The 25,105-nt window shown below is 50.0% G+C and overlaps 1 protein-coding gene across 2 annotated transcripts; it reads left to right on the forward strand.

Moving 5' to 3' along the window:
* The first annotated feature begins 538 nt into the window (after nt 1-538).
* Nucleotides 539-13,697, forward strand: SLC22A14 (solute carrier family 22 member 14). 2 transcript variants are annotated; one of them, XM_087431717.1, is made up of 10 exons: nt 539-1,087; nt 1,803-1,906; nt 2,113-2,267; nt 3,277-3,445; nt 8,212-8,332; nt 8,608-8,699; nt 8,970-9,184; nt 10,974-11,082; nt 11,678-11,881; nt 13,532-13,697. In XM_087431717.1, the coding sequence occupies exons 1-10, from the start codon at nt 572-574 to the stop codon at nt 13,695-13,697; spliced, it is 1,851 nt and encodes a 616-aa protein (XP_087287843.1). In that variant the 5' UTR covers nt 539-571. The 2 variants fall into 2 exon arrangements, with proteins under 2 accessions (XP_087287843.1, XP_014643840.2); XM_014788354.2 differs by having other exon boundaries at nt 572-1,087; nt 8,602-8,699.
* The last annotated feature ends 11,408 nt before the right edge of the window (nt 13,698-25,105 follow it).

Below are 25,105 nucleotides of genomic sequence, written 5' to 3' on the forward strand. Positions count from 1 at the left end.
AGTCAATATTGCTACCTTACTCCTCCCCCTTACCTGCCTTTCCAATTTGGCTCTATGCTGCTGTATGTCACCTTACCCTTTTGGTGGCCCACTCCCCCAGCCCTGGCTCCCCACCTCCATGGTGAAGGCTTCCATCCACCACCTTGGCTTCAGTTCCTGGCCACGCCTGATCCAGATGTTTTTGAGTTTTGCTTGTTTGTTTTGAAGGAATGGCCCCTGGAGACCTCTCCTACCTCTTGCAAGACTGGTGGTGCCTCAGTGTGTGTGTTAACAAAGTTTCAGTTGTGGGGAAGTTGTAGGAGAGAGAGCTCCTCAGAACTGAGTCATCCATGACAACACAAGCATAGCATTCTCTAAAACTCTACAAAATCTTAAGTGCACTAAAAATCCCAGACGGGTGGGCTGATGGGGCACAAATTATGTTAACTAAGAACTACAGACAGCATCAAGGTTGGAATCCAAATTGTTCCAAGGCAGAAAGGCCAATTTCTGGTCAGTGGCTCCCAGGCCAGTCTCTGATGTCTAGGAAGTGGTGTCAGTAGAGATTGACCTGCATCCTTTCTTTGAACAGATGGCAAGGGAGAACACCTTCAAGGAAGAGCTCAACACCCAGCATCCTTCCTGGATCTTGAACCAGCATGAGGCAGCACAACGTCCCCATTCCTGGACTCTAGAGATGCTGTTACGCAGATTGAAGGCCAGAGGAGCCAAGCAGGATGACAAGTTTGCCAACGTCCTGGAAGCAGTGGGGGAATTTGGCACATTCCAGCGGAGGCTGGTGGCCCTCACCTTCATCCCCAACATCCTGTCAGCCTTCTTCATGTTTGCTGACATCTTCGTGTTCACAGCCCAGAAGCCCTATTGCAATACCAGCTGGATACTGGCAGTGGGCCCCAACCTGTCAGAGGCTGAACAGATGAATCTGACCCTGCCCCGAGAACCCAATGGCAGTTTCCTGACATGCCTCATGTACTTGCCTGTGGCCTGGGATCTGGATTCTATCATCCACTTTGGCCTCAACCGCACAGAGTCATGCCAAGATGGGTGGATCTATCCTGAGACCAACAAGCGATCACTGATCAATGAGGTGTGCCCCGTCCTGAGTTGTCTGTAGCTACCCTACGGGCCCAGAGATGTGCCCTCAGCCTCACTGAACAGGTGGGGAAACTGAGGCTCAGGGAGGGGAAGCAATTGGCCCAAGGTCACCCTGCAGAGGCAGGACCAGGGCAGAAATAGGATTCCTGCTGCCCAGCCCTGGCCTCGCCTGTCCTAGCCAGGAAGCTACAGCGGATTTGAGGGTAGGGGCAGATGGCAGATGGCAGGGTTGCCCTCTGTCCAGGGAATTGCTTCTGTAGTGGTGACTCTGCCCTCTGAACTCAGAGAAGAAAGGGAATTGGGGGAAGAAGCAGCTTTGATCAGATACCTCTCAGGGTTTCTCAGCCTAAGCTGCAACCCCGGCCCTTCACAGCACAGACCTGCCCAATTTGAATCTCTAGGCTGGGGCCCAGCATCTGTATTTGGGAAAGGTCTTTGGTGATTCCAGCCTTTGTTCAGTTACCTGTCCACCTATCCCCCATCTTGGCCTGTGCTGGTCCCTCTCTCCAGGCCTAACTCCCAGTCTGCCAGATGCAGGATGGGGGGCAGAGGTAACAGAGCTGAGGCATGCTGCACACACAGTTCTCTGCCCCTGTCCCACGTCCTTTCTGCCTAAAGGCCCACCACGGGGGGAGGCTCAGTCTCTGGACACAGAAAGCTGACCCTGGGTGGAGGCCTGTGGCCAATCCCTATGTATAACCCCCCAGTTTGACTTGGTGTGTGGCAAGGAACCGAACACAGAAACCGTGCAGACCATGTTCTTGGTGGGCCTCCTGATAGGGTCTCTCATCTTCGGGTTCATAAGTGACAAGTGAGTCTCCTGGAGTTCCCTCTGGTCCCCGAGACGCCCCTGCCTCCTCCTCATGGGCACTGAGAGCTGAAGAGTCTCAAGTTGGGGGAGGCGAGGGTAGGGGCATCTGGAGGCCCGTGGACGGCTCAGGACCCGACCCGGGGTGTAGGGTGGGGCCAGCCATGGAGGGCCATGCGCTTGGCGCAGCCTCCTTTCTATGCCTACAGGCTGGGCCGCTACCCCACCATCCTGCTGTCGCTGCTGGGGATGATCATCTTTGGCTTCGGAACTGCCTTTGTCAACAGCTTTCACCAGTATCTGTTCTTCCGCTTTGGCGTGTCCCAGGCCTTGGTGGGCTACGCCATCAGCAGCGTGTCTCTAGGTGAGGCCAGGCCGCGTGGGGGCGGGGCTGGCACTTACCACGTGGGAGCCCGCAGGACAGAGAGTTGTGGCCCAATCGGGCAGGCAGTTGGGGAAGGAGCTTCCACTTCCCGCTGCCTGGAGGCACCAGAGAACCTGTGCTCAGATTGCCCTTCCACTTTCATCCTCCATCCTAGGTCCCTTGGACCCCACATATTCCCCGCTCCTACTCCTTGGGTACCCCCCACATGGCTTACATTTAGTGAGCCCTTAAGAAGGACCAGGTGAGCTGCTAAGGCCCTTACATGTATTGTCTCATTTCATCATGACAGCACTATTCAGTAGGCACTGTTCTATGATTCCTTTAGCTGAGGAGAATACTGGAGCCTCAGGAAGTTAACCAACTTGCTCAGGATCACTCAGCAGTTATGTGAAGCAGCTGGGATTTCACCCCAGGCCTGTGTGATGCGAAAGCCCCAAGTGCCCATACACTTGTTCAGCCTTACAGCTGCCATCGCCTGGTGTGCTCAGGGTTCCTTGGCAGGAGACCTCTTCTCATTGGGAGCCTGCCAGAGTGGAGCCAGAGGGAACTGGGTCTTCCCAGAGCTCCAGGCCCAGGTGGCCAAAGCACTGATGCACTAAGAACAAAGACAAAGACTGATTCCTTGCCTCACCACGTGTCAGGTCATGTGTGAGGTGTTGTGCCCAGAACCGGGCCTTCTCAGTGAGAGGCATGTGGTCAGGCAGGAGGTGTTCAGAGGAAACAGCCAGGCTGAGAAGTGGCTGGAGGCTATATATGTGATTGGGAGGTCAGGCAAGAGGCCTAGGGTGTGCCCTGGGGGCACAGAGGCACTCTGCCTGGCTTTGAAGCCAGGCCCTCTGGACCTAGGGCAGATCAAGAGCAGGCCGAAGAACTTTTGCCCAGTCCAAACTGTCCCGAGCAGGGCTGGGGCATTTCAGAAGGCTGGGTGCAGGGACAGCCCTGGGGACACTGAGCTGACCATGATTTTGTCCTCTTGGCCTCTGCACAGCCACCGAGTGGCTAGTGGGCGAGCACCGGGCCCACGCCATCATCCTGGAACACTGCTTTTTCGCTGTGGGTGTCATGTTCCTGACGGGGCTTGCCTACAGCCTTCCCCACTGGCGGCTGCTGTTTCTGGTGGGCGGGGCACCTGTATTCCCCCTCATCTTCTATATCTGGTGAGCAAATGAGTACCAGGCATGCATAGGGATGGGTCTGATGGGCTGGAGATTGAGGGGTGTGGAGGGTCCTTGAAGGGCTGGAATGGGTGGAATTTTCCCTGGGAGAAGGTGCATGTGGATGAGATGAGAAAGAGCCAAGGGCAGAGCCTCTGGAACCCCAGCATTAACCCCCCTCAGAGGAGACCCTTAAAGGGATGTCAGAGAGGTGGTCAGAAAACCAGAAGGCAGAGCGTTGAAAGGCAAGAGTTCAAGGACACGGGAATGGTCAGGGTTGAAGGCAAGAAAGGTGAGGCTGGGGAAGGGTCTGCTGGCCTTGGTGATCCTGAGGTGGCTTCAGTGGGGTGGCAGGGGCTTGAGGGGGAGCTGAAAAATGGAGTCATCCAGGAGATGACTCTTTCACAGTGTTGGGCTGAGGTGGCAGGGGAACGTGATGCCATGTATGGGCAGCTGAGACAGAGTTGGGGAGGGTATCTGATGTTTTTGATTGTAGGGGAGTCACAGACAGGAACCTGAGAGATTGAAGCTATGAGGGGACAACTGGTGGAGCAAAACTTGGAGGAGGGACTGGGAACAAGAGCAAGATGGCACTGCCAACTGTGCAGGTCACAAAAGGAGAGGAAGAGAAGAGAAGGCAGATAGGGAGGGGAGAGGAAGAGCGCTTGTAACGGGTTAGGCGCTTCTGTGGGAAGAAATGATCACATTTACTCTTGACATTATCACATTTAATCTTCACAACCCTACAGGATGGGTATGAGTCTCATGTCATGGGGGCTGGAGGGGTGGGGGAGGGGGACAACTGAGGCTTCAGAGGGTTGAAATAACTTGCTCAAAGTCACACAGCTAAAAAGTGCGAGACCTGGGGTTTGACTCAGCCTGGCTGGCTCCTAATCCCCTGCACCATATACAATATGGGTTGTAAGACCTGGGTTACCAGTTAAGAGGGAGGGCATGGGGCTGGCCTGGTGAGGTAGTGGTTGAGTTCATACGCTCTGCTTTGGCAGCCCGGATTCGCAGGTTCAGATCCCGGGTACGGACCTACACACTGCATATCAAGCCATGCTGTGGCAGGCATCCCACATATAAAGTAGAGGAAGATGGGCATGGATGTTAGCTCAGGGACAGTCTTCCTCAGCAAAAAGAGGAGGATTGGCAACAGATGTTAGCTCAGGGCTAATCTTCCTCGCCAAAAAAAAAAAAAAAAAGAGAGATGGTGGGCATGTAGGTGACTTGGAGACCTTCCAAATACTGCAGAAGCTGAAGACCAGCTTTGACAGTCATTGAGGTACCCAAGTGAGTGTGGGGACCCAGTTGATGCCAGGTGGCATGATTCTGTCATGTAGCTGGGAAATAGTGCTTCACGGCTCGACCTTAAAACATTTTTTAAAAATGTTATTAATGCAATAGATGCAAAAACTAAGTAGTACAACATGTTTGTATTGAAAGACAAGTCACCAATTTCAGCTCCCCTCAGTCCCCAGTTCCTTTCCCAGAAGCCATCACTCTAAACTCTTTTAGCACTTGCTCCTGGTAGATGTCTACATAGTTCTACATACTATGAGTAGACAGCTTATTGAATGGGGTATATTTTTCTTCAGCCACTGCCTTCAGACATGTCCTGTCAGCTGTCCCTTCTCTGACACTTGACAATATCTTGGGGAGGTTCCATCTCTTTCCAGTCATTCTTAGATGTAAGAAAAAGTCTCATTTTGACAATTAATACTCACTTTCAGGCATTAAAAAAATCCTGTCCTGTCCAATTTAAAACTCAATCTTCCGTTCAATTCACAGCATCTCCCTAGTGGCTAGCTAGCTCAGGCTAGTGGCCTGAGGGGATGAGGTCTGTTCCGACTTTTGCTCTTCCTCCTCTCTGCTCTGATCTTCCAGGTTCTAGGCAGACAGTGGGGGCATCAGAGAAAAGAGACAAGAGATGTACATGACAGGGGCTGTGTCCTCTGTAGGGCAGATGTTCAAATGCCGGTGCCTTGGGCCCATTTGTGAGTCTTCAGAGTGTTGGCATTTCCTAATGCTCCAGGCACTGTCTTTGTGACCTCCCCCCATTGTGTCCCTGGCAGTCCACCACATAGCCTCTTTCTGCAGAAATCTCCTCACCCTAGCATGTGGAGTACCTACAAAAGAGCAAGGTCCACTTGGCTAAAAAACTTATTGTCCCCCCGCCCCCAGCCTGCCACTGTGGGCTGCTCCCACCAGCCTTCTACCTGATCATACACAGGGGAGAGGGGGCCCCCAGTCTCTGGGTTTGTGTAGACCCTCCAACTTCAGGAGACACTATTAACTCTCCCATAAACTCTTACTCTCTGGAGTACCCGGCAAGCCATCACATTTCTGAATCAGCAAGCTCCAGCCAGAGAATGGGAGGACAGACTCCCTTTCTCCAAGGCAGTCCCCTTCACTAGGCTTAAGTAGATAAGGGCGACATGGGGAGGAGAAGAGAGTCAAGACCCTCTTACTTTTGTGAACTGAAAATTTCCAGCCTCTCTAGGTGACTGGAGGAGGCAGCTGCTGGGCTGTTTTATGTTTTTTTAGTAAGTTCTGCCCTGAATGTGGTAGCACCTCTCTTAGAATGTGAGGTTATTGCCCATTGTTACCAGCTTTGGGACTTCAACTGAACTTCCAGGACAAAAATTTCCATGTAACATTCGATCACAGTGCTCTTCTTATTCTCTGATTTTATTTTTTTCTCAGTAGCATTTGGAGCTTGTTTTATGAAAATAAAATTGCAAAGCATTCTCAAATGTTTTTGAGGATACAAATTAGAGTTTTCTTTTTTCTCTCCTGTTCCCTACATTATCTGTGTCCTCTGGGGTCATTTTCTTTTCTGCCCAATTATTTTGGACCCTTTCTCATTTGGAAGGTATTCTTTAATATTTAGTGATCTTTCGTCATCCCTTCATATTTAAGAACAAATAACTAAGAGACTAATGGGAAACTCTGTGTGAGCAGGAGCTGATGGACTGACTGGTAATCCTTTAGGGCAATAGAGCTCAAATTTATGTGAGCATCAGAATCACGTGGGGCTTGTTAAAACATCGATGACTGGGCCCTGCCCCTAGAGTTTCTGATTCAGCAGGACAGAGGTGGGGCCCGAGAATCTACATTTTTAGCAAGTTCTCGGGTGATGCTGATGTTGCTGGTCCGCTGACCACATTTTGAGAACAACTACTATGGGGTGATTAAATGGTGGGTGCCTTTTCCCTGAGGGATCCCAAAGCCAAGTAGTTGCCTGGCTCAGGCTGTTGTGCTCCCAGGTGGGGCTGGAGCTGGGTCTCTTGTTATCATGGGGACTTCCACGCAGTTTCCCTGTGTTGTTCCTCAGCCTTGCCCCTGCTGTTGATGCATCTCTATCTCAGCCTCCCCTTCACTCTAGGTGCAAACTACAGGGGGAACTGGAGTCCCATATCTGAGGACTGGGGTGTCCAGGGTTCCCTGGAGCCAGGAGGCCAGTTCTCCATCTCACTCCTACACACCTGTGCAGCACTGGCTTTGCCTGCCCACGGTCAGCAGTACTCCTCATCCGCTTTCAGGCTTCCTGCATTTGTTAAATCTTTCTTCCACCATGTCCTCTCTCCCACTCTCTTTGTCCTTGAGAGTTGATATCTTTTTTCATTCCCCTATTTTTCAGTGGGCATGTGGTCAATCTCCCATCTTTTTGAAGTCCCAGCTTGATGACTCTTTAGGATAGTTCCAGAGCCGTAAAGTGGAGAAGGATGACAGGATGACTGATTGGAGCCCCTTCTGGGAGGGGGCAGGAGCAGAGGCAGGTAGAGGGAATGAGATTGTCTCTGGTGTCCCGGGTGTGTCTTTACAGCGACAAGCCGCAGAGCCAGGCTGGGGAGGGATAGGGAGGGTTGCAAGAAATCAGCAGGGGCTGATGGCGTAGTTTTACAAGGAATGCCTCATCAGGGCCCCGAGGTTCATATTAGCTCTACCTCTGTGACCTTGGGCAAGCCCTCACTCCCTGAGGCTGGGAATAAAATGGGGATAATCATAGCAGGCACAGGGTTGGGAGGGATTAAATCAGGTGATATATGTAAGGGCACTAAGCGCAGTTCTGGCACATAAGTGTCTGAAATGTTAATCTGTGTGGATTCTGACAGCCTGGGAGGATTGGGAAGAACCAAGCGACTAGAGTTATTCTGAGGTCAAAGGCAGTGGGTGATGTGGCAGGAGAGGAATGGGGACAGAGTGGAGACCTCCACCAGGCAGGAGCTGGGCCCTGGGGTCAGACCCAGGCCCTAATTCTCATCTGTAGCCTCTGACTGGGAAATGCAGGTTATCCGTAACTTCCCCAGGAAAAAATAACCTGCCCCCCCTACTCCCCGGGCTGTTAGGAGTGAGAGAGAGAACAGGAGAAATCCCAACTGTGAGACTGGGGCTCTAACAGAAGGTATGGGCATGGAGGACGGTGCCCTCAGTATGCCCGGGCAGGTGGGGATGACCCCTGAGATCGAAAAGTAGAGAGCTCTTAGAGGGGGTTGAGGGGGAGGAAGCTGTAGGGCAGAGGCAGCGAGTGTCTGGGGTGACACCGAGCAGCATTTGGGGGGCTGTAGTGGCTTGGGCAGGGGGAGAGCTGACTGCCGGAGAGGGGCAGAGGGCATCCCGAGACTGGTGGTTGCCTTCAAGGCCTCTGACATCTGAGTCACCTCACGCTGGAGCAGAATGGCCACAGCTGAGGCTGGGATGGGGCTAGCTTGGGTCTCTGGGGCATCTTGGAATGATGGATAAGAGAGGGGTGGACCATGCAGGATTCTCCCAGAGTCCCCGCGGTGGCTGATGATGAAAGGGAAGGTGGAGGAGGCCAAGCAGGTGCTGTGCTATGCAGCTGGTGTGAACAAAAAGACCATCCCTTTAAGTCTGCTGGACAAGGTAAGAGGCCTCAGACCTGGAGTGAGCCAGGGCAGGGCATTGTGGAAGAGCCTCTTCCCTCCTCCGCCTTTTAGGTGGGACTTCGGCCCAGAGGGTGCCCCCAGCCCACTGCTTGAGGAGAATGGTGACAGCAAAATCAAACCCTGCCAGGGGAAGGCCAGAGGCCCAGCTGGCACTGTGGGGGGCAGGCGGGCCTTGAGGGTCCTGTGGGGGTGGGGAGCAAGCTGAGGTCTCCACCCTGCCTCTGGCTGGTCCTGCTTATCCTGTAGCTGCAGCTGCCCGGAAAGAAGGTGACTAAGGCCTCTGTCCTGGACTTCTATAACAATAGGCACCTCCGCAAGGTGACCTTGGTGGTGGGCTGTGTGTGGTGAGTACCCAGGACTAGCCACAGGGACTGCAAACAGAAGTGCATGCCAGGAACTCTGGTGAGGGAATGGGGCATGGTCTGGCAGCACAGGGGGTGAGGCCTAAGGACGCTGGCTTGGCCCACAGATCCTAGATCTCTGTGCTTGTTTCTCTCTCCATTTCTACCCTGCCCCTCTCTCCTCTGCCTCTGACCTTATTCCTGGCCCCATCTGTATGTGTGCATGTGTGTGTGTCTCTCTGTCTGAGTGTCTGTCTCCTGGGCCTATTCCAGGTTTACTGTCGGTTACAGCTATTTCACACTGAGCCTCAAGCTGAAGGATTTTGGTGTGAACATACACTTCAGACAGGTGATTCCTGGCATCATGGAGGTGCCCGCCCGGCTGTGCTGCATCTTTCTCCTCGAGCAGATCGGGAGGAAGTGGAGCCTGGTTGTGACTCTCTTACAAGGCATCATCATGTGCTTGCTTATCCTTATCCTCCCCTCAGGTACAGCCTACCCTCCCTGATGCACCCCCCCCCCACAGCCTTCCTCCTTCCTCAAACCCCTCCCTCATGCCTCCTGCCCTGTCCAGCCAATAAGACGCCCTGGGAGTCAGCCTCCTGCACCCGCAGCCCACCTACCCTGCAGAGGCCCCAGCACCTCCCGCACAGGCACCAATTACCAGAGCACTGCCCTCCCCAGGGGGTAGTCCCAAGACAGGGTGCTGGCAGCTCTTGGACCTGGGAGAAGAAGGCATGCTGTCCAGAGGAATCGTCCTCGTGCGAGAGAGGCAGCAGCCTTCTTCCACCTGATTCCAATTCACGTCAGATCTGATGGTTAAATGTGAACAGATGCAGCAAAAATAGCCTTCAACTGCTACCCCAGGCCCTAACTCACATCGTTAGCCTCTGACTGGGAAAGGCAGGTTATCTGTAACTTCACCAGGGAAAAATAACCTGCCGCTGAAAATTGAGTGTACCAGTGGGCTACTCAGGAACAGTTCTTGCATGGAGGCCTCTTCTTTGCAGGGAGGCACAATGCCCTGTGCCCTGTGGCTCACAGCTAGAGAAGGAAATGGTGGTGGTGGGGGGGGGGGGGGACTGGCAATATTTTCAAAATTTCAAAGAACCCTACGACAAGGAATATGCCCCAGGTCACAGGGCTAGAGCGTGGCAGGGCTGAGGATGTGGACATTTAAGATGTCAGTGTCCACCCAATCAGAATTGATAACCATGAGAGCCCCCTTGGCTGCTGGGGTGGGGGCGGAGGAGGCTGCGTCCAGGGTCTGCCTCAAGGGGCTCCCCCGCTTTCTCTGGCGGTTGGAATTGTGTGTGTCTTGACCTGGACCCTTCTTCTCCCAGATGTGGCAGCGTTGACTGGCTAAAACAAAATGGGGAAACAAATTCATTATACATTTCTATTGCTTCATGGTTTTTTTTTAAAAAGTGGGTCTATACTGAGTCAAGCAGAAATGTTTAAAACTCTCAAATGACAGAACTCTCAAATGTGACAGAAACTAGGAATAAAATCCCCAGTAGATAAAACTAGATCTCCGATTTCATCCCAGAGCCAAGAAAAGCGGGGACCAGAGTGGGGAGTGGGGCTGGGGCAGGATCCAGCAGAGGCTAATAGGGGAGAAGCTGTAAGCTCTGGGCTCAAGATCAGTAAGCAGGGGATCCGCTCCAGCTCCCCGGGCCTGAGGAGTGGCGTTTCCCCAGATCTTTTCTTCCTCCTTCAATGCACATGTCTGGCTGCCAAGAGTTGGGCATCCTACAATGTCTAGCCTTTCAGGCCCCAGGGACAAAACACCTCCTGCCCTTGTTCACCTTGCAGGGGATGAAGGGAAAGGTGGGAGAGCCCTGAGCAGGGGCTCCAGCACACAGGACACAGGCCTGGTGCTGAGTGGAGGCCCGAGGAGGAGCAGGCGGCGGGTGGGGAAGCTGCCTCTGGGTGAGGACGTGGAAGACAGGAGAGCCTGGAGGCAGAGCGGCGGGGGGGGAGTCCAGTGTGGTAGATGGTGGCCTGGGAGGCTATGGGGGTCCCAGTGGGACCTCCGACCCCACTGACCAACACCCGCACTGCAGAGGTACTAACTCCCGGCTTGGCTGGGCCTCTAGCAGACTGACCTCCTCTGACCGAATGCCTGAGTCTGCTGACCAGCTGACCAGGCGGTGGGGGCGGACTGTTCAGATGCCTTCTAAGAGGTACTGAGGGAGAGCTGATGGGCGGGCCTCCCCACCTGCCCCGAGAGGGAGGATGGCCCCAGACTCAGGTGGCCACACTGTCTGGCCACAGAGTGGAAATCCGTGATGGTCTTGATGGTCGTGTTCGGAGAGTTCAGCATGGCTGCCTTGGTCACCGTGTTCTTCATCTATACTGCAGAGCTCCTCCCCACTGTCCTCAGGTACGGCGGTGGGTGAGGGCCATGGGGGCGTGGGGAGGGCGGGGTGATAACAAGAGGAATAGCAGCAGCTAAGTTGGGCATTCACCTGGTGACAGGCACCATGCTAAGTGGTGCTTGTGGATTACCCCATTTAACCCTCACAAAAAAATCTCCCAAATGCCATCATTAGCCCTATTTCAGACATGAAATCAGAGAGATAAGGGCACTGGCTCGAAGTCAGACATAGCAAGTGACAGAACTGGGATTTGGACCCTGGCAGCCTGACTCTAGTGCCTGCCAGGAATGTGTGGGGGCCACTCTGAGGCTCAGGCCCTTCACCACGGGAGCCCCAGCTTCGCTGTCCGAGTCTTCTCCGTGCACACCCACACAGTGCTGGGTGGGTCTTACTTCTCCCACTTCTGACCCCATGAAGTAGGCACAGAAGATATTACTACCTACTTTGAATCCATGGAGAGCTAAATTCTCCAAGGTGGCACACTGAGTTGGAATGGGGTGGAGACAGGAGAATGTGGGGTTTGGGGGAGCTGCTTCTTCCACCCCACTCAGCCTCTGGGCCCGCAAGGCTCCCCAGTCAAGCTCTCACCTCCACTTGCAGGGCGACAGGTCTGGGGCTGGTGTCTCTGGCCTGGGCAGCTGGAGCCATCTCGTCCCTGATGCTCATCAGGCAGAACCTCACCCTCCTACCCATCTTTCTCTGCTGCATCTCAGCTACCCTGGCCTTGTCCCTCTGCCCCCTGCTGCCGGAAACACAAGATCGGCCCCTTTCTGATAGCCTGGAGAACTATCCCCCACAGTCAAGGTAGGTGTGTGAGGCCGCTGGGCTCTGGCAGGCCCAGGGCCTGGTTTTCAAGCCCTGGCACTGAGAGGATGTCAGGCACTGTCCATCCCTGTCCCTTTTCCAGAAGGGCCTGTGACACAAGGGCCACTCTGTGTCCATAGCAGTCTCCCTAGTGTTCCTGGATGCTGCCACCACCTCCATCCAGCCCAGCCTCTGCCAGCTCTCATCCTGCCAGGCTCTCCTGACCCAGCCTGGGCCAGGTCCTCTCCTTCCTTCGCCCCCTGGCTGCCTGTCTGGATTGGGGTGCTGCCCTTGGACATGCCCTGGGCTTCCTCCCCACCCAGGGCACAGGGGACTGGCTTGGAACCAGCTCTCTGAGTACCTCTCCTTCCTGTCTGAACTTCCAGTTCCTCAAAAATGACACTGGCCTCTTGGCCCCAGCAGCCCAGAACCCCATTTGGGAACTGGGCTCCACCCCGACTGCTTCATGGGCACTTCTGGCCCCTCGGAGAAGAATTATCATGATTGACAGAACCGTCCTTTCTGAGATTTGGGCCAACAGAGCCCATCACTCTCTCCCTGGATCTGAGGGGCCAGGGTTCACAATGAAGGGCAGAGGCTGCCTGACATCCTCCAGCGCCTCTGCTCATACCACAGGGGTCACTGCTTCTGGCCTCCCTCTGCACTCCTCCTCACCATCCTCCTCCTTCCCTCCTTCGTCCAACTCTCATCGGCACCATCTGTGCTAGGCATTGTACCAAGGCTGGGCTGTCAGAGGTAAGAGGTCCCCAGCCTTAAGCAAACCATTGTTTATGGGGAGACAGATATGCAAACAATTATCACTGCTGGGCTCTGACAGAGGGATGTGCAGGACCTATAAGGAGCCCCAGGAGGGAGCAACTTTAGTCTGGGGAGTTGGGGCAGGCTTCACAGAGGAAGCGACATTTGAGAAGGGCTTTGAAGGATGAATAGGTGTTACCCCATTGTGGAGAGGGGACGTTCAGTGCAGTGTAGTTAAGAACACAGGCTCTGGAGCCAGGGGCCTAGATTTCTATCTCTGCTACCCCTTCCTAGCACGTGCACAGGGAAGTTACTGAATACCTCTGAGACTCAGTTTCTTCATTTGCAAAATGGAATGATAAAATAATAATAACAGTAGCTAACATTTATTAAGCGTTTACCACGTGTCACGTCATGTTCTATACGTGCCTTTTCACACTGTGTCCTAACAACAGCCACATGCAAAGGAGTCCTGTCACTATCCCCATTTTACAGATGAGGACACTGAGGTGCAGGGAGGTAAAGATGTGTAGCCCAGCCTTCCTCTCTCTTAGGGTTTTTGGGAGAATTAAACCCACACGAAGCGGTTGGCACAGTGTCTGGCATGTTGCAAGTGCTCAGTAAATGCCGGTGATGAAGATGGTGGACAGAACCCTAAAGATGCAGAAGAGTGAAGGGTCTGGCTAGGGTTGGGAGATGGAACAGGCCTGATCTTGGAGGCGAGGGTCCCTCCTCAGCTCCTGTGAAGCTTCGCTGGGGACCTGCAGGCGTGGGAAAGCCCACTTCTCAGGAGTGCAGAGCCAGGCATGGCTGGAGCTGCCTTTTCTCAGATGCTTTTCTCAGCTCCCAAAAAGATGCGGCTCGTGACTTGTTCTCCCGTGGCTTCTTCAGGAACACGAGCGAGGATATGATGTCTAACGATATGTTATGCGATGACGTGACTGAGGAAGTGGCGAAGAACACCATTCTCAATGCCATGATGCCGAAATTGGACATAGATGTCCTCTCCTCCTCATCACAGTCCAGAAAAGAGGAAGCAGGCAGACGGGATGAATGATGGCCAGGCCCCCAGATGATCTCGGGTTGGAATTGAGTGGCTGGATACAGGGCCATAAATTCCAGGCACAAATTCCAGGCCCAGTCCAGCTTGGCAGGCAGGGTCAGTCCTGCTTGAGGCCAGCCCTCAAGATCCAAAAATGGCCCCTTCTGGGGGAGCTAGGGTGTAATTCATTCCAATAAAGGTACCGTGTTGGACTTGAGATGGCTAGGTCAAAATCGGCTGTGTCTGGAGAACCCAGAGACCAAGGCTGAGAGGAGGGGGAGTCAGACAGTCTTCCCAGAGTCCTTAATGTCCTTGGCTAGCCCTTGGGGACAGTCAGGAGCCCTCTGGATGGGGTGTGGGGGTGGGCCGTGTCTGTGAGGGCCAGGAGGGGGCAAGGGCAGGACTGTACCGCCACGCCGCCCACATCCTCTAGCCCAGGCATCTGCCAGTGTGGCTGGGCTTCCAGCTCAAGTGCAAGCTGAGGACAGACTTCACAGCCCACTATAGGCACCTGTCAAGGCAGGGGCGGAATATAAAGGAATAATGAGAACTTCTCCCATTTGTACCTTTGCACAGGGCTTTCTCACCCAGTTTTTCCTTTGATGCTTCCAAGTAGGCGTGGCCTTGGGGATTACCCATCTCAGCCTCATCCTTGGGGGTGCCGTACCTGATGGCTCTAGCCTGGCTGACCTTCACCACCCTGAGGATAAGCTCCCAAACCCCAGCTAAAAGTCCCAACTGCCCTGAGGTTGAGTCTGCCCTTCCCAGCCAGCATGGGGGCTCCCCTTGGCAGGACCCAGGACTCCTTGTCCGTTAGCCAGACCTGGAAAACTTTGAGTCAGGCCCTGGGCCCCACCTCCTCTCTCCCTGGGAGGGGAGTTGCTGAAGGCAGGGCCTGGCTCTTCTCCTCTCTCTGCTCAGTTTATTGGAAGATCATCAACTTGCAGGGAGGAGCTGACTCCCTGGAACTTCTGAGAGAAGGGCAGAAAAGAATGTCCGGCTTCACGGAGCCGGGGCAGCGAGGCCCTGGGTCTCCTGGGCCAGGTTGGAATGCGGTGCAGCAGAGTGGCTTCTGGCCCTCTGGTCCAAGCACACTGCTTTGGGCGTGCGCTCCCAAGCTTCAGGATAGAAAGAAGCTGGTGCCCATGCCTCCCCCTTTGAGTATCCTCCATTCCTTACCAAATTTCCCAGGATTGCCTCCAAAGAGGGGTTTGAAGGGCCCAGAAAAAGAGGTCTCGCCAACTATCTGCTCACAAGACAACAGGACGCTTAAAAGGCCTTTCTAGAGGAGGCCTGTCTGTGAGCTGTGATGGCCAAAATATTAGCCACATTTAAACCCCTCACCTCAAATTACTTTGCTAGAAGGATTCAGCCAGTGCTACAGGGAATAGGAGGAGGAGATGGGTCAGAACAGAAAACCGAAGGGGCAGCATTGGTGTGAAGGAGCCGGTGGCTGCAGGATGTGACTGTTGGCAAGCCCCAGTGCACCCCCACATGGCTTAGATATTCCTTAGGTGGCCAGGATTTGTCGATCAGTTCCAGGTAGGACCTCCCTAGTTTGTCTATATAATCAGTGGCTAATATTACCTAGAGTTTGACATTATATATTTTAACAGACTAGACCCATGCTGTCCCATACAACAGCCACTAGCCAGGTATGGCTATTGAGGGCTTGAAATGTGGATGGTCGGAATTGAGACATGCTGTGAGTGTAAAAGACACACTGGATTTCAAAGACTTAATACAAAAATGAAACAAAACATATCTTATCAGTATTTCTTACACTGATCATGTGTAAAAATGATAATATTTTGGATATATTGAGTTAATAAAATATTAAAATTAATTGCACCTCTTTTTTAAAAACTTTTTTTATTGTGACTGGCAGGAAATATAAAACTATACACGGGACTTGCATTTGTGGCTCACATCATATTTTTATTAGACAGCATTAGACTAGAACGTTCCTTTTTTTTTAATTGATGTTTTAATAGTTTTTAACATTGTGAAATTTTGTGTTGTACATTTTTGTTTGTCCATCACCATATATATGACTCCCTTCACCCCTTGTGCCCACCCCCCACCCCCATTGCCCCTGGTAACCATAATACAGTTTTCTCTGTCCATGTGTTGGTTTATATTCCACATATGAGTGAGATCATACAGTGTTTGTCTTTCTCCTTCTGGCTTACTTCACTTAACATAATACCCTCCAGGCCCATCCATGTTGTTGCAAATGGGACGACTTTGTCTTTTTTATGGCTGAGTAGTATTCCATTGTATATATATATCACATTTTCTTGACCCAATCGTCAGTCGAGGGACACTTAGGTTGCTTCCACTTCTTGGCTATGGTGAATAATGCTGCAATGAACATGGGGGTGAGTAAGCCTCTTTGGATTGTTGATTTCAGGTTCGTTGGATAGATTCCCAGTAGTGGGATGGCTGGATCATAGGGCATCTCTATTTTTAATTCTTTGAGGAATCTCCATACCGTTTTCCATAGAGGCTGCACCAGTTTGCATTCCCACCAGCTGTGTATGAGGGTTCCTGTTTCTCCACATCCTCTCCAACATTTGTTGTTTTTTGTCTTGGTGATTATAGCCATTCTAATGGGCGTGAGGTGATATCTTAGTGTTGTTTTGATTTGTATTTCCCTGATGATTAATGATGTTGCATCTTTTCATGTGCCTATTGGCCATCCGTATATCTTCTTTGGAGAAGTGTCTGTTCATTGCCTCTGCCCATTTTTTGATCAGGTTGTTTGTTTTTTTGTTGTTCAGTTGTGTGAGTTCTTTATATATTATGGAGATCAACCCCTTGTCAGATGTATGTTTTGCAAATATTCTCTCCCAGCTGGTGGGTTGTCTGTTCATCTTGATTCTGGTTTCGTTTGTCTTGTAGAAGCTCTTTAATCTGATAAAGTCCCACTTGTTTATTTTTTCTTTAGTTTCCCTAGTCTGGGTAGGCATGTCATCTGAAAAGATTCCTTTATGACCAATGTCAAATAGTGTGTTGCCTATATTTTCTTCTATGAGTTTTATAGTTTCAGGTCTCACCTTCAGGTCTTTGATCCATTTTGAGTTAATTTTTGTGAATGGCGATAGCAGATGGTCCACTTTCATTCTTTTGCATGTGGCTGTCCAGTTTTCCCAACACCATTTATTGATGAGACTTTCCTTTCTCTATTGTATGTAGAACGTTCCTTTTATCCTTGTCACACATCATTCTCATCACACAGGTTTCTTAGACTAACATTGAAAATTAAATGCCAAAATTGCATGAAGTTACACATGGTCAATAAATTCCCTTTCCTACAAATCTGATGTCTTTATGATACAGTAGATACATATGTACCGCACATGTCCGTGGGGTCTCCCTGTGGGACCTGCAGACTTAAATCCAGGGCTCTCATTGCCCTGGTCACTGAGCATGGCCTTATGTGGAATTCTCATCTGCATCTTTCAGCTGCTCATGCATTTCTACCACTGCCCAGGCATTGACCTAAACGTGGGACCTAGTCTCTTATCCTAAGTTACACCTTCCATCCCCACTCCCACATGGGATACTGCTCACAATTTACCAAAGAGTATGAGCTGATGGCGAGGGGTTGTATGAGGTAAGAGTGAAGCGGCTCATAAATGAGCACAGCCCCTGGACCATGGGTGGAAAACCTGGCCCCATGGATGCAAGCCCCAACCCCAGAAATGAACTTAAAAACTTGTGAACTCTTGTAAGGTCTTGGCAGAAGCAAACACTGAACCAGTTCATAAAGATGTCACCACAATAGCCCAAAACTCACAGGGCTTCCTAGGGAAGATGAATCTTGCCAAAAATAAACTTGTAAATGAAAGTTACTGAGCACATGAGGAAACAAAATGGCATACAGGCAGAAGCAATAAACTAGAGGATTTACCATCAATGTACCGTCTGGTGGTGATAGGGCTCTCTGAAAAGGACTTTACGTTTGTTTAAAATGTTCAAAGAGATGAAGTAATATAACTCCTAAGACACGAACTTGGAAAATGACACCCATAAATCCTAGAAATGAACAATATAGCAACTGAAGTAAAAAACACAGTAGAGAAGTTAAATTAGAATAGAAACAGCCAAAGAAGGAGTGAATTGTTGCATATTTTTTGTGGGTTGTTTCTTTTATCATTAAATATCATCCCTCTGTTTCTATTAATGCGTTTTGCTGTAAATTCTATTTTGCCTGAAATTATTTTTACTCCAACCTTAGAAACTTATTAATTGCATAACATACAGAGAAGTGCGTAAATCACTTGATGTATCATTTTATGAATCACCGCAAGCACATAGTTAGTATCCATCACCCAGATCAAGGAGAAAATTATTAGCACCGTAAAGCTCCCTCCTGCCTTTCCCAGTCACCACCTTGCCTTCCTCCCAGGCAACTACTCACCTTCTAACAACGTAGGTTACTTTTGCAGGGTTTTGAACCTTAAAAGAGGAGTCACAGTTTGAACGCCTGTGTTTGACTTCTTGCACTCAACTCTGAGATTCATCCATATTTTTACACACAGTGGTTTGTTTTTATGCTGTAGGGTATTCCGTTGTATGAACTAACCACAGTTTATTCATCCATTCTAGTAGCGATAAACATTTTGGTTGTTTCCAGATGGTGGAAATGTGCTATGATGAATAATGTTTCTGCTATGGTCTGAATGTTTGTGCCCCCCCAAAATAATATGTTGAAAACCTAGTGCCCAAGGTGACGGTATTAGGAGGCAGGGCCTTTGGGAGGTGATTTGGTCATAAGGGTGGAGCAGTCATGAATGAGATTTATGCCGTTATACAAGAGGCCCCGGGAGCGAGCTGGTCCCTTCCACCATGTGAGGACACAGTGAGAAGATGGCCATCTGCACCCTGGAAAAGGGCTCTCACCAGACACTGAATCTGCTGGTGCCATTCAGGTTCAGATCTTGGACTTCCCAGCCTCCAGAACTGTGGAAAATTTCTGTTGTTTATGAGCCACCCAGTCCATGGCATGTTGTTATAGCAGCCCAACGGACTAAGACAGCTTCTATGAACCTTGTGTAACTATATCCCGGAGCACAGAACACCAGTTTCTCTAGGCTTTTGGGAGCAAGATTGCTCATCATAGAGTACACTGTACATCACTTCAACCTTAATAGATAAGTCATTATCCAAAGTGGTTGTTTCAATTCACACTTTTTAAAAACAAGGTAGAAGACTTCATCTGTGTCACCTCTTTGATAATACCTGACATTTTCAGACTTCTTTTTTATTTTACCCAATCTTGTGGCTATGTAGTAATATCTCTTAGGTTTAAATTTACATTTCCCTCATTCCTGAGGAGGTTGACTACCTTTTCATAAATTTATCAGCCACTTGGATTCCCTGCTTTGTGAGGTACCTAGTCAAGTTTTTTGCCCATTTTTGTATTGGGTTGGCTGTTCTTGTTCTTGTAGATTTGCAGGAGTACTTTATACGTTCTTGATGAGTCCTTTGTGAGTTACCTGTGCTGCAAATATCTTCTCCCCCTTTGGTTTGCCATTTCACTTTATTTAAAAAATTTTTACAGTTTTATTATTTTTTTTAATATGGATGTCTAATTTTCCAGGATCCCTGTCGAAAAGATGATCTTTCCCCCACTGTCCTCAGTGCCATCATAAATCAAATGACTGTATATGTGGGTTTGATTCTGGGTTCTCTTTGCTGCTTCATTGGCCTGTTTGTCATTTTTGTGTCAATACCCCATTTTCTTGGGTACTGTGGTATATTAAAGCTTTGATATCCAGGAGAGCAAGTTCTCCCACATTGTTTTTGTTTAAGAGGGTCTTGGCTTTTCTTGGCCTTCTGCATTTCCATATAAATCTTGGAGTCAGCTCACTAAGTTCCACAACAAAAATGAAAAACACTTGTTGGTGTTTTGACTAGGATTGTGGTGAATCTATCGAACAATTTACAATATTGTCTTCCAATCCAAGAACATGCTAGATCATCTTTCCATTTATTTAGATCTTTAAAGCTCTTCACTAATGTTTTATAATTTATGGTTTTCTCCATAGGAGCCTTGTATGTTTTTTATTCATTCCTGGTTACTTGATAGTTTTTAAGCTATTATAAATGCTATCTTTTTTTTTGTTTTTTAATTTCATTTCCCATTAGTTGCTGGTAAATAGAAATGCAAATGACTGTTGTATATTGATTTTATATCCACAGCCTTGTTAAATAAATTTTCTCTTCCTTTTTAATGTTTATGTCTTATATTTCTTTTTCTTGCCTTACTGGACTAGCTAGTTCCTCCAGTACAACACGGAAAAGAAGTGGTGTGAGTTGGCTTCCTTGTCTTACTTCTGATTTTAGAGAAAGCATTCAACGAACATTTCAACATTAAGTGTGATGTTTGCTGCAAATTTGTTGTAGATAGCCTTAATGAGATTAAGGACGTACCTTACTCTTTCTATTTTTCTAGGAGGTTTTTTCTTTTCCTCCTTTGGATCTTAAATTGCATCAAATATTGCCCTTTTGGAAAGGGGCCCCCCTCTATCCCAGGAGCTGTTTAGAGCAGTTGGAGGTCTGAGGTGCCAGCTCGTCTACTCCCCGGTGTCCACCTCACCACCCCAGTCTGTGGCCTGTTCCAGCCCCCTACCCAGCAGACCTGGCTCTGAGCTGTTGTATTTCCACAGCTGGGAGCCTGGGGCTGGAGTATGGGGCAAAGCCTCAGAGCTGGTAGAGATGTGGCCCTGGAGCTGCAGGGTACACACCTTCCATCACCGGCGTGGACTCATACAGCTCACTGCTCCTGTTGCGGGAGTGGCTGAGGTTAGGAGGGGGCCCTGGCTCCAGGCCCGTGGGCAGTGCCGGGAAGGTTGGGAGGGGCCATACCTGGCAGTGAAGAAAACCTTGAAGGTGATGGAGGATGGGGGTGCATTGACTGGTCGTGCCTCCAGCAGCCCACTGCTTGGGGAGACCCTGAAGGCCACAGGGTCCTTGTCCGGCTCCTGCTGGCTTGCACCGAAGGAAGGGACACACTTGTGAACACAGGCAGCTCCATGCGCCGCCCCACATCTCAGGTGTGCGCCTCTGGCCTTGCCCAGCACCATAGGGCAGGAAACCCTGGGGATCACTTGGGATTGGGGAACTGGCCATCTCTGCGGGAATTCCCAGGTGGTACCAGCCCTGGGGAGCCAGCCTGCAGGGACCGGGCACACAGGCCCCTTCCTGGAGGTCTTGGCCCAGCCACACAGGGGAGCAGTGGGCAGGCAGGAGGGCCTGACAAACCCATCAGCATGGCCCAGTAGCTCCGGCAGCCGCTCGGGTTCCTCACGTAGACCTTGCAGACCTGCGTCTGGTTCACAAAGCAGGTGCTGAAGTCCACCCAGCTGGTGGAGAGCTGCAGCTCAGGCACGGCCACGGTGGTCCGCAGGGACACCACCTAGGGGCACAGAGCCTTGCACTTGGTGGGGACCAGGTGACCTTGCCCACGCCAGCTGGGCTCTAGCCAGGGACATGGGGGCCTGCCGACCCCAAGTACTGAAGCTTCTGAGGAGCACACAGGCAGCACCATGGTGGGTAGAAGGGGGCTGGCGCCGGCAACAACAACCAGAGGCTGCTGGTGGATTCTGTGCAGGGAAAGGGCCAGGAAGGGGCCATCTGCTCCCCATCACCCCTGCCACCCACGCCCTGATCAAGCTCTGTGGTCTCTGCTCCCTGGGTGGGCCGCCCCCCTGCCTTCCTCCCCCTCTTGTCCAGCCCTCTGCTCCTCTTGGGCTCTGGGCCATCTCGCCTTTCCCCTTGGCCCCCCAGCTCAGCGCCACATGACAGCCCGTTGACCCTCTGTCACAGTCCACAGAACGAGGCCCGTGGTGCTCGCCCTGGTGCTTGAAGCCCCACATGAGCCCAAGAGTCATCCCTCAGCTGCCTCAGGTGCTCACTGTCCCCACCCATTAGGCCATTCTCTTAGCTTGACTTTCAGTGTGGTTTCCCTTCTCTCTTCATTAAACAATGTGCAGGCTTCACACGCCACCTCCTCCAGGAAGCCTTCCCTGATTTTCCACCCTACAACAACTCACTTGGTTCTGAGCTCTTGAGACAGGTGAGGAAGGATGATACTCATTTCTCCATGTGTGTCCTCAGGGCAAGATTGTGTCCTCAGGGCAAGATTGGGCCCTCAGGGCAAGGCCCAGGCTCCTCTTATTTCTGAGGGCCCCGTTGGGGGTTGTCCTCCTCTGACCCCACCAGAACAGAGTCCAGCCTGGTTCCCCCCTCCTCAGTGTGTGGGGCAGGCCTGGGACTCACCTGAGTGGTCTGGTTGGTGTAGCCCAGGAGCAGATTCTGCGTAAACACCATCTCTTTCTCTCCGCTTGCATTCCACTGAATGTCCACTCCGGGCAGCAGCTGGTCAGCTGGGAGCTTCTGATAGGAGAGCAGCTCCAGGGACAGGGAGAAGGACACGTTCACCTGAGCAGACGTGGATGAGCCGTCACCTCAGCCTGCTGAAGGCAGGCGGCAGCTTCCCCACCTGGAGCTCCATCTTCTTTCCCTCCCACGGCCCCTGCAGACCTGGCAAGGTCCCAGCTCAGCCATGACCCGGCACGGCCTGCAGGGCCCAGACTGTCCCAGCCCTGCCCAGCAAACAGCCGAGAGGCACGCCTCACCCCCACCTAGCACCTCTGTCTAGTGCATTCATTCCACAAACTCTGTCTGTGCCCTGCTCCATACCCAGCACCTGTTAGTACCGGGGACAAGGCCATGCCCGCCCTCAGGAGCTGAGGGGCTGGAGAGGAGACTACAAGCAAACCACTCTTGTCCTCCTGGCGAGACCAGGGCTATGTGCAGGCCCGTAGGCCCTGGTAAGGCCTGTGTCTTTATCCTGAGGACAGTGAGGAGCCTCTGATGGGCTTTAAGCAGGAGAAAGTCCAAATCAGCTTTGCCTTCCTCAGAGGTCACTGGCTGCTGTGGGGAGGTGGGCTGGGGAGCACGAGCGGGTGTGAGGACATCAGTCAGGGGCCGAGGTGTAACTTCGGCCCAACAGGATGGGACTTGGACACATGGCTCCCAAACACTAGTCTGTGGCCCTAGCTCAACAAATTTACCCAAGGCTCCTGTTGGAAATACAGATTCCTGGGCCTTAGGGTCAAGAGCAAGTCAAGAATGCAACCAGCTGTAAGACCCTTTATTAAGACCTTCGAAAGATTTAAGGCTGTGCCTCCTAGACCATTTCAAGTAGACCAGTCCTGTTTAATAGAAGCTTCTGAGCAATGTTTTATATCTAGGCTGTCGAATATAGTAGCCACTAGCCACGTGTGGCTACTAAGCACTTGAAATGTGGATAACATGACTGAGGAACTGAATTTTTAATTTTGTTTAAAGTTAAATTAAATTTAAATAGCCACTTGTAGCTAGTGGCTACTGTAATGCAGAGCCCCACCCAGACATACTGAATCAGAAATTCTGGGAATGGGGCCCAGAAATAAATGTCAAACGTGGAATTATCATATGGCCCAGCAATTCCCCTCCTAGGCATATACCCAAGAGAAGTGAAAACGTACATCCACAGAAATACTTGTACAGGAATGTCCATAGCATCATTATTTATAAGAGTCTAAAAGTGGAAACAACCCAAATGCCATCAGCTGATGAATGGATAAATAAAATGTGGTATATCCATATGATAGAATATTGTTTGGCCAAAAAAAAGGAAGTACTTATGCATGCTACAACATGGATGAATCTTGAAAACAGTATGCTAAGTGAAATAAATCAGTGACAAAAGGCCGCATGATGCATGATTCCGTTTATTTGAGATGCCCAGAATAGGCAAATCCATAGAGACAGAACGTAGATTAGTGGTTGCCTGGGGCCGGGGTTTGGGGAGAAATGGGAAAGAGTAGAGAATGGGATTTCTTTTGGGAGTAATGAAAATGTCCTAAAAGTGGTTGTGGTGATAGTTGCACAACTCTGTGAATATACTAAAAACCATTGAATTGTATACTCTAAATGGGTTAATTGTATGGTATGTGACTTATATATCAATAAGGACATTAACTTTTTAAAAAGAAAAGTTAGCGGAAGGCAGACTGGTGAAGAAACAGAGAGCAAGGTGCTCTCCTGCACAGTGGGTACTAATGCAAATTGTGCAGCATTTCTGGAGGGGAGTTGGGCAATATGTACCAATATGTAAAACCTGTGTACTCCTCGACTCAGTAATCCCCCTTCTAGGATTTCCCCAAAGGAGATAATTACCCAAATATAAAAATACGTGTACACAAGGATGTTCACTGCAGCTGTGTTAACGTTCAAAATAGACAAATTTTTTGAAAACAACCTTTCAGTCATCACTAGGAGACTGTTTAGACTAAGTAATCAATACAATTTATGGTAAAGCTTTATGTTTACTGACATGAAAAGATGTTTGTGACATGACGTTGTGGGAAGCAAGCAGTTTACAGAACCATGTGTAATATATCCAGTTACATAAAATTTAGACGTTTATTTACACACAGAGGGGTGTTCATCAAAATGTTGAGTGATTTCCACTGGATAGAAGGTTTTAAGGAAATATTTAAACATTTTTCTCATTTGTATTTTTCTGTACTGTTGGAATTTTAAAATATATATATGCATGATGTTTACAAAGACATTAAAGCTATTCTCAAAGAGGAGAAATGTTAAAAAAAAATTTTGGGTGGGCGCTGATCCTGTGGCCTAGTGGTTAAGTTCAATGTGCTCTGCTTTGGTGGCCCTGGTTCAGTTCCCGGGTGCAGACTTACACAACTCATTGGTGGCCATGTTGTGGCTGCGACCCACATACAAAATAGAGGAAGATTGGCAACAGATGCCAGCTCAGGGTGAATATTCCTCAGCAAAAAAAAAATTTTAAGGCAAGAGGACAAAAAGGTAAGTTCCACTAGTCAAGGAATATGTAATCCAAACTTACACAAATTTTCCAGAAGATAGTAAAAGAGAAAATACTTCTGAACTAATTTTTGAGGCTTGCAAAACCTTGATTAAAACACACACACAGATTAGGACAGTTTAAAAAAGGAAAATTGCATGTCAATCTCATTCATGAATATAGATGTAAAAATCTTAAGCTACATATTACGAACAAAATCCAGCAAAATATAACAAAATGAAAGTACAATTTGACCAGGTTGTTTATTCCTGAAATGCAAGGTTGGCTTAACATTACAAAATAGATTAATATATTTGACCACATTAACATACTTTAAAATTATCATTTAAAAATTCAATGTACATTAATTTTTTAAAACTCTTAGCAAAAACTCAAAAATGTGAGAGAATTTCTTTAACTTAATAAAGGGCATCTGTGATGGTTAATTTTATGTGTCAGCTTGACTGGACTAAAGGATGCCCAGATAGCTGGTAAGACATTATTTCTGGGTGTGTCTGTGAGGGTGTTTCCGGAA

The sequence above is a fragment of the Ceratotherium simum genome, chromosome 5 (assembly GCF_057802395.1).
Source record: "Ceratotherium simum simum isolate JZ-2026a chromosome 5, ASM5780239v1, whole genome shotgun sequence".
NCBI classification, from domain to species: Eukaryota; Metazoa; Chordata; class Mammalia; order Perissodactyla; family Rhinocerotidae; genus Ceratotherium; species Ceratotherium simum.

Excerpts from the sequence above, each read along its gene's own strand:
- SLC22A14 (XM_014788354.2), top strand. The coding sequence starts at position 572 with ATGGCAAGGGAGAACACCTTCAAGGAAGAGCTCAACACCCAGCATCCT. Across the intron at positions 8,333-8,601 it reads CTTTAAGTCTGCTGGACAAG|CTGCAGCTGCCCGGAAAGAA; the intron begins GTAAGAGGCCTC and ends CTTATCCTGTAG. Across the intron at positions 11,083-11,677 it reads CTCCTCCCCACTGTCCTCAG|GGCGACAGGTCTGGGGCTGG; the intron begins GTACGGCGGTGG and ends CTCCACTTGCAG.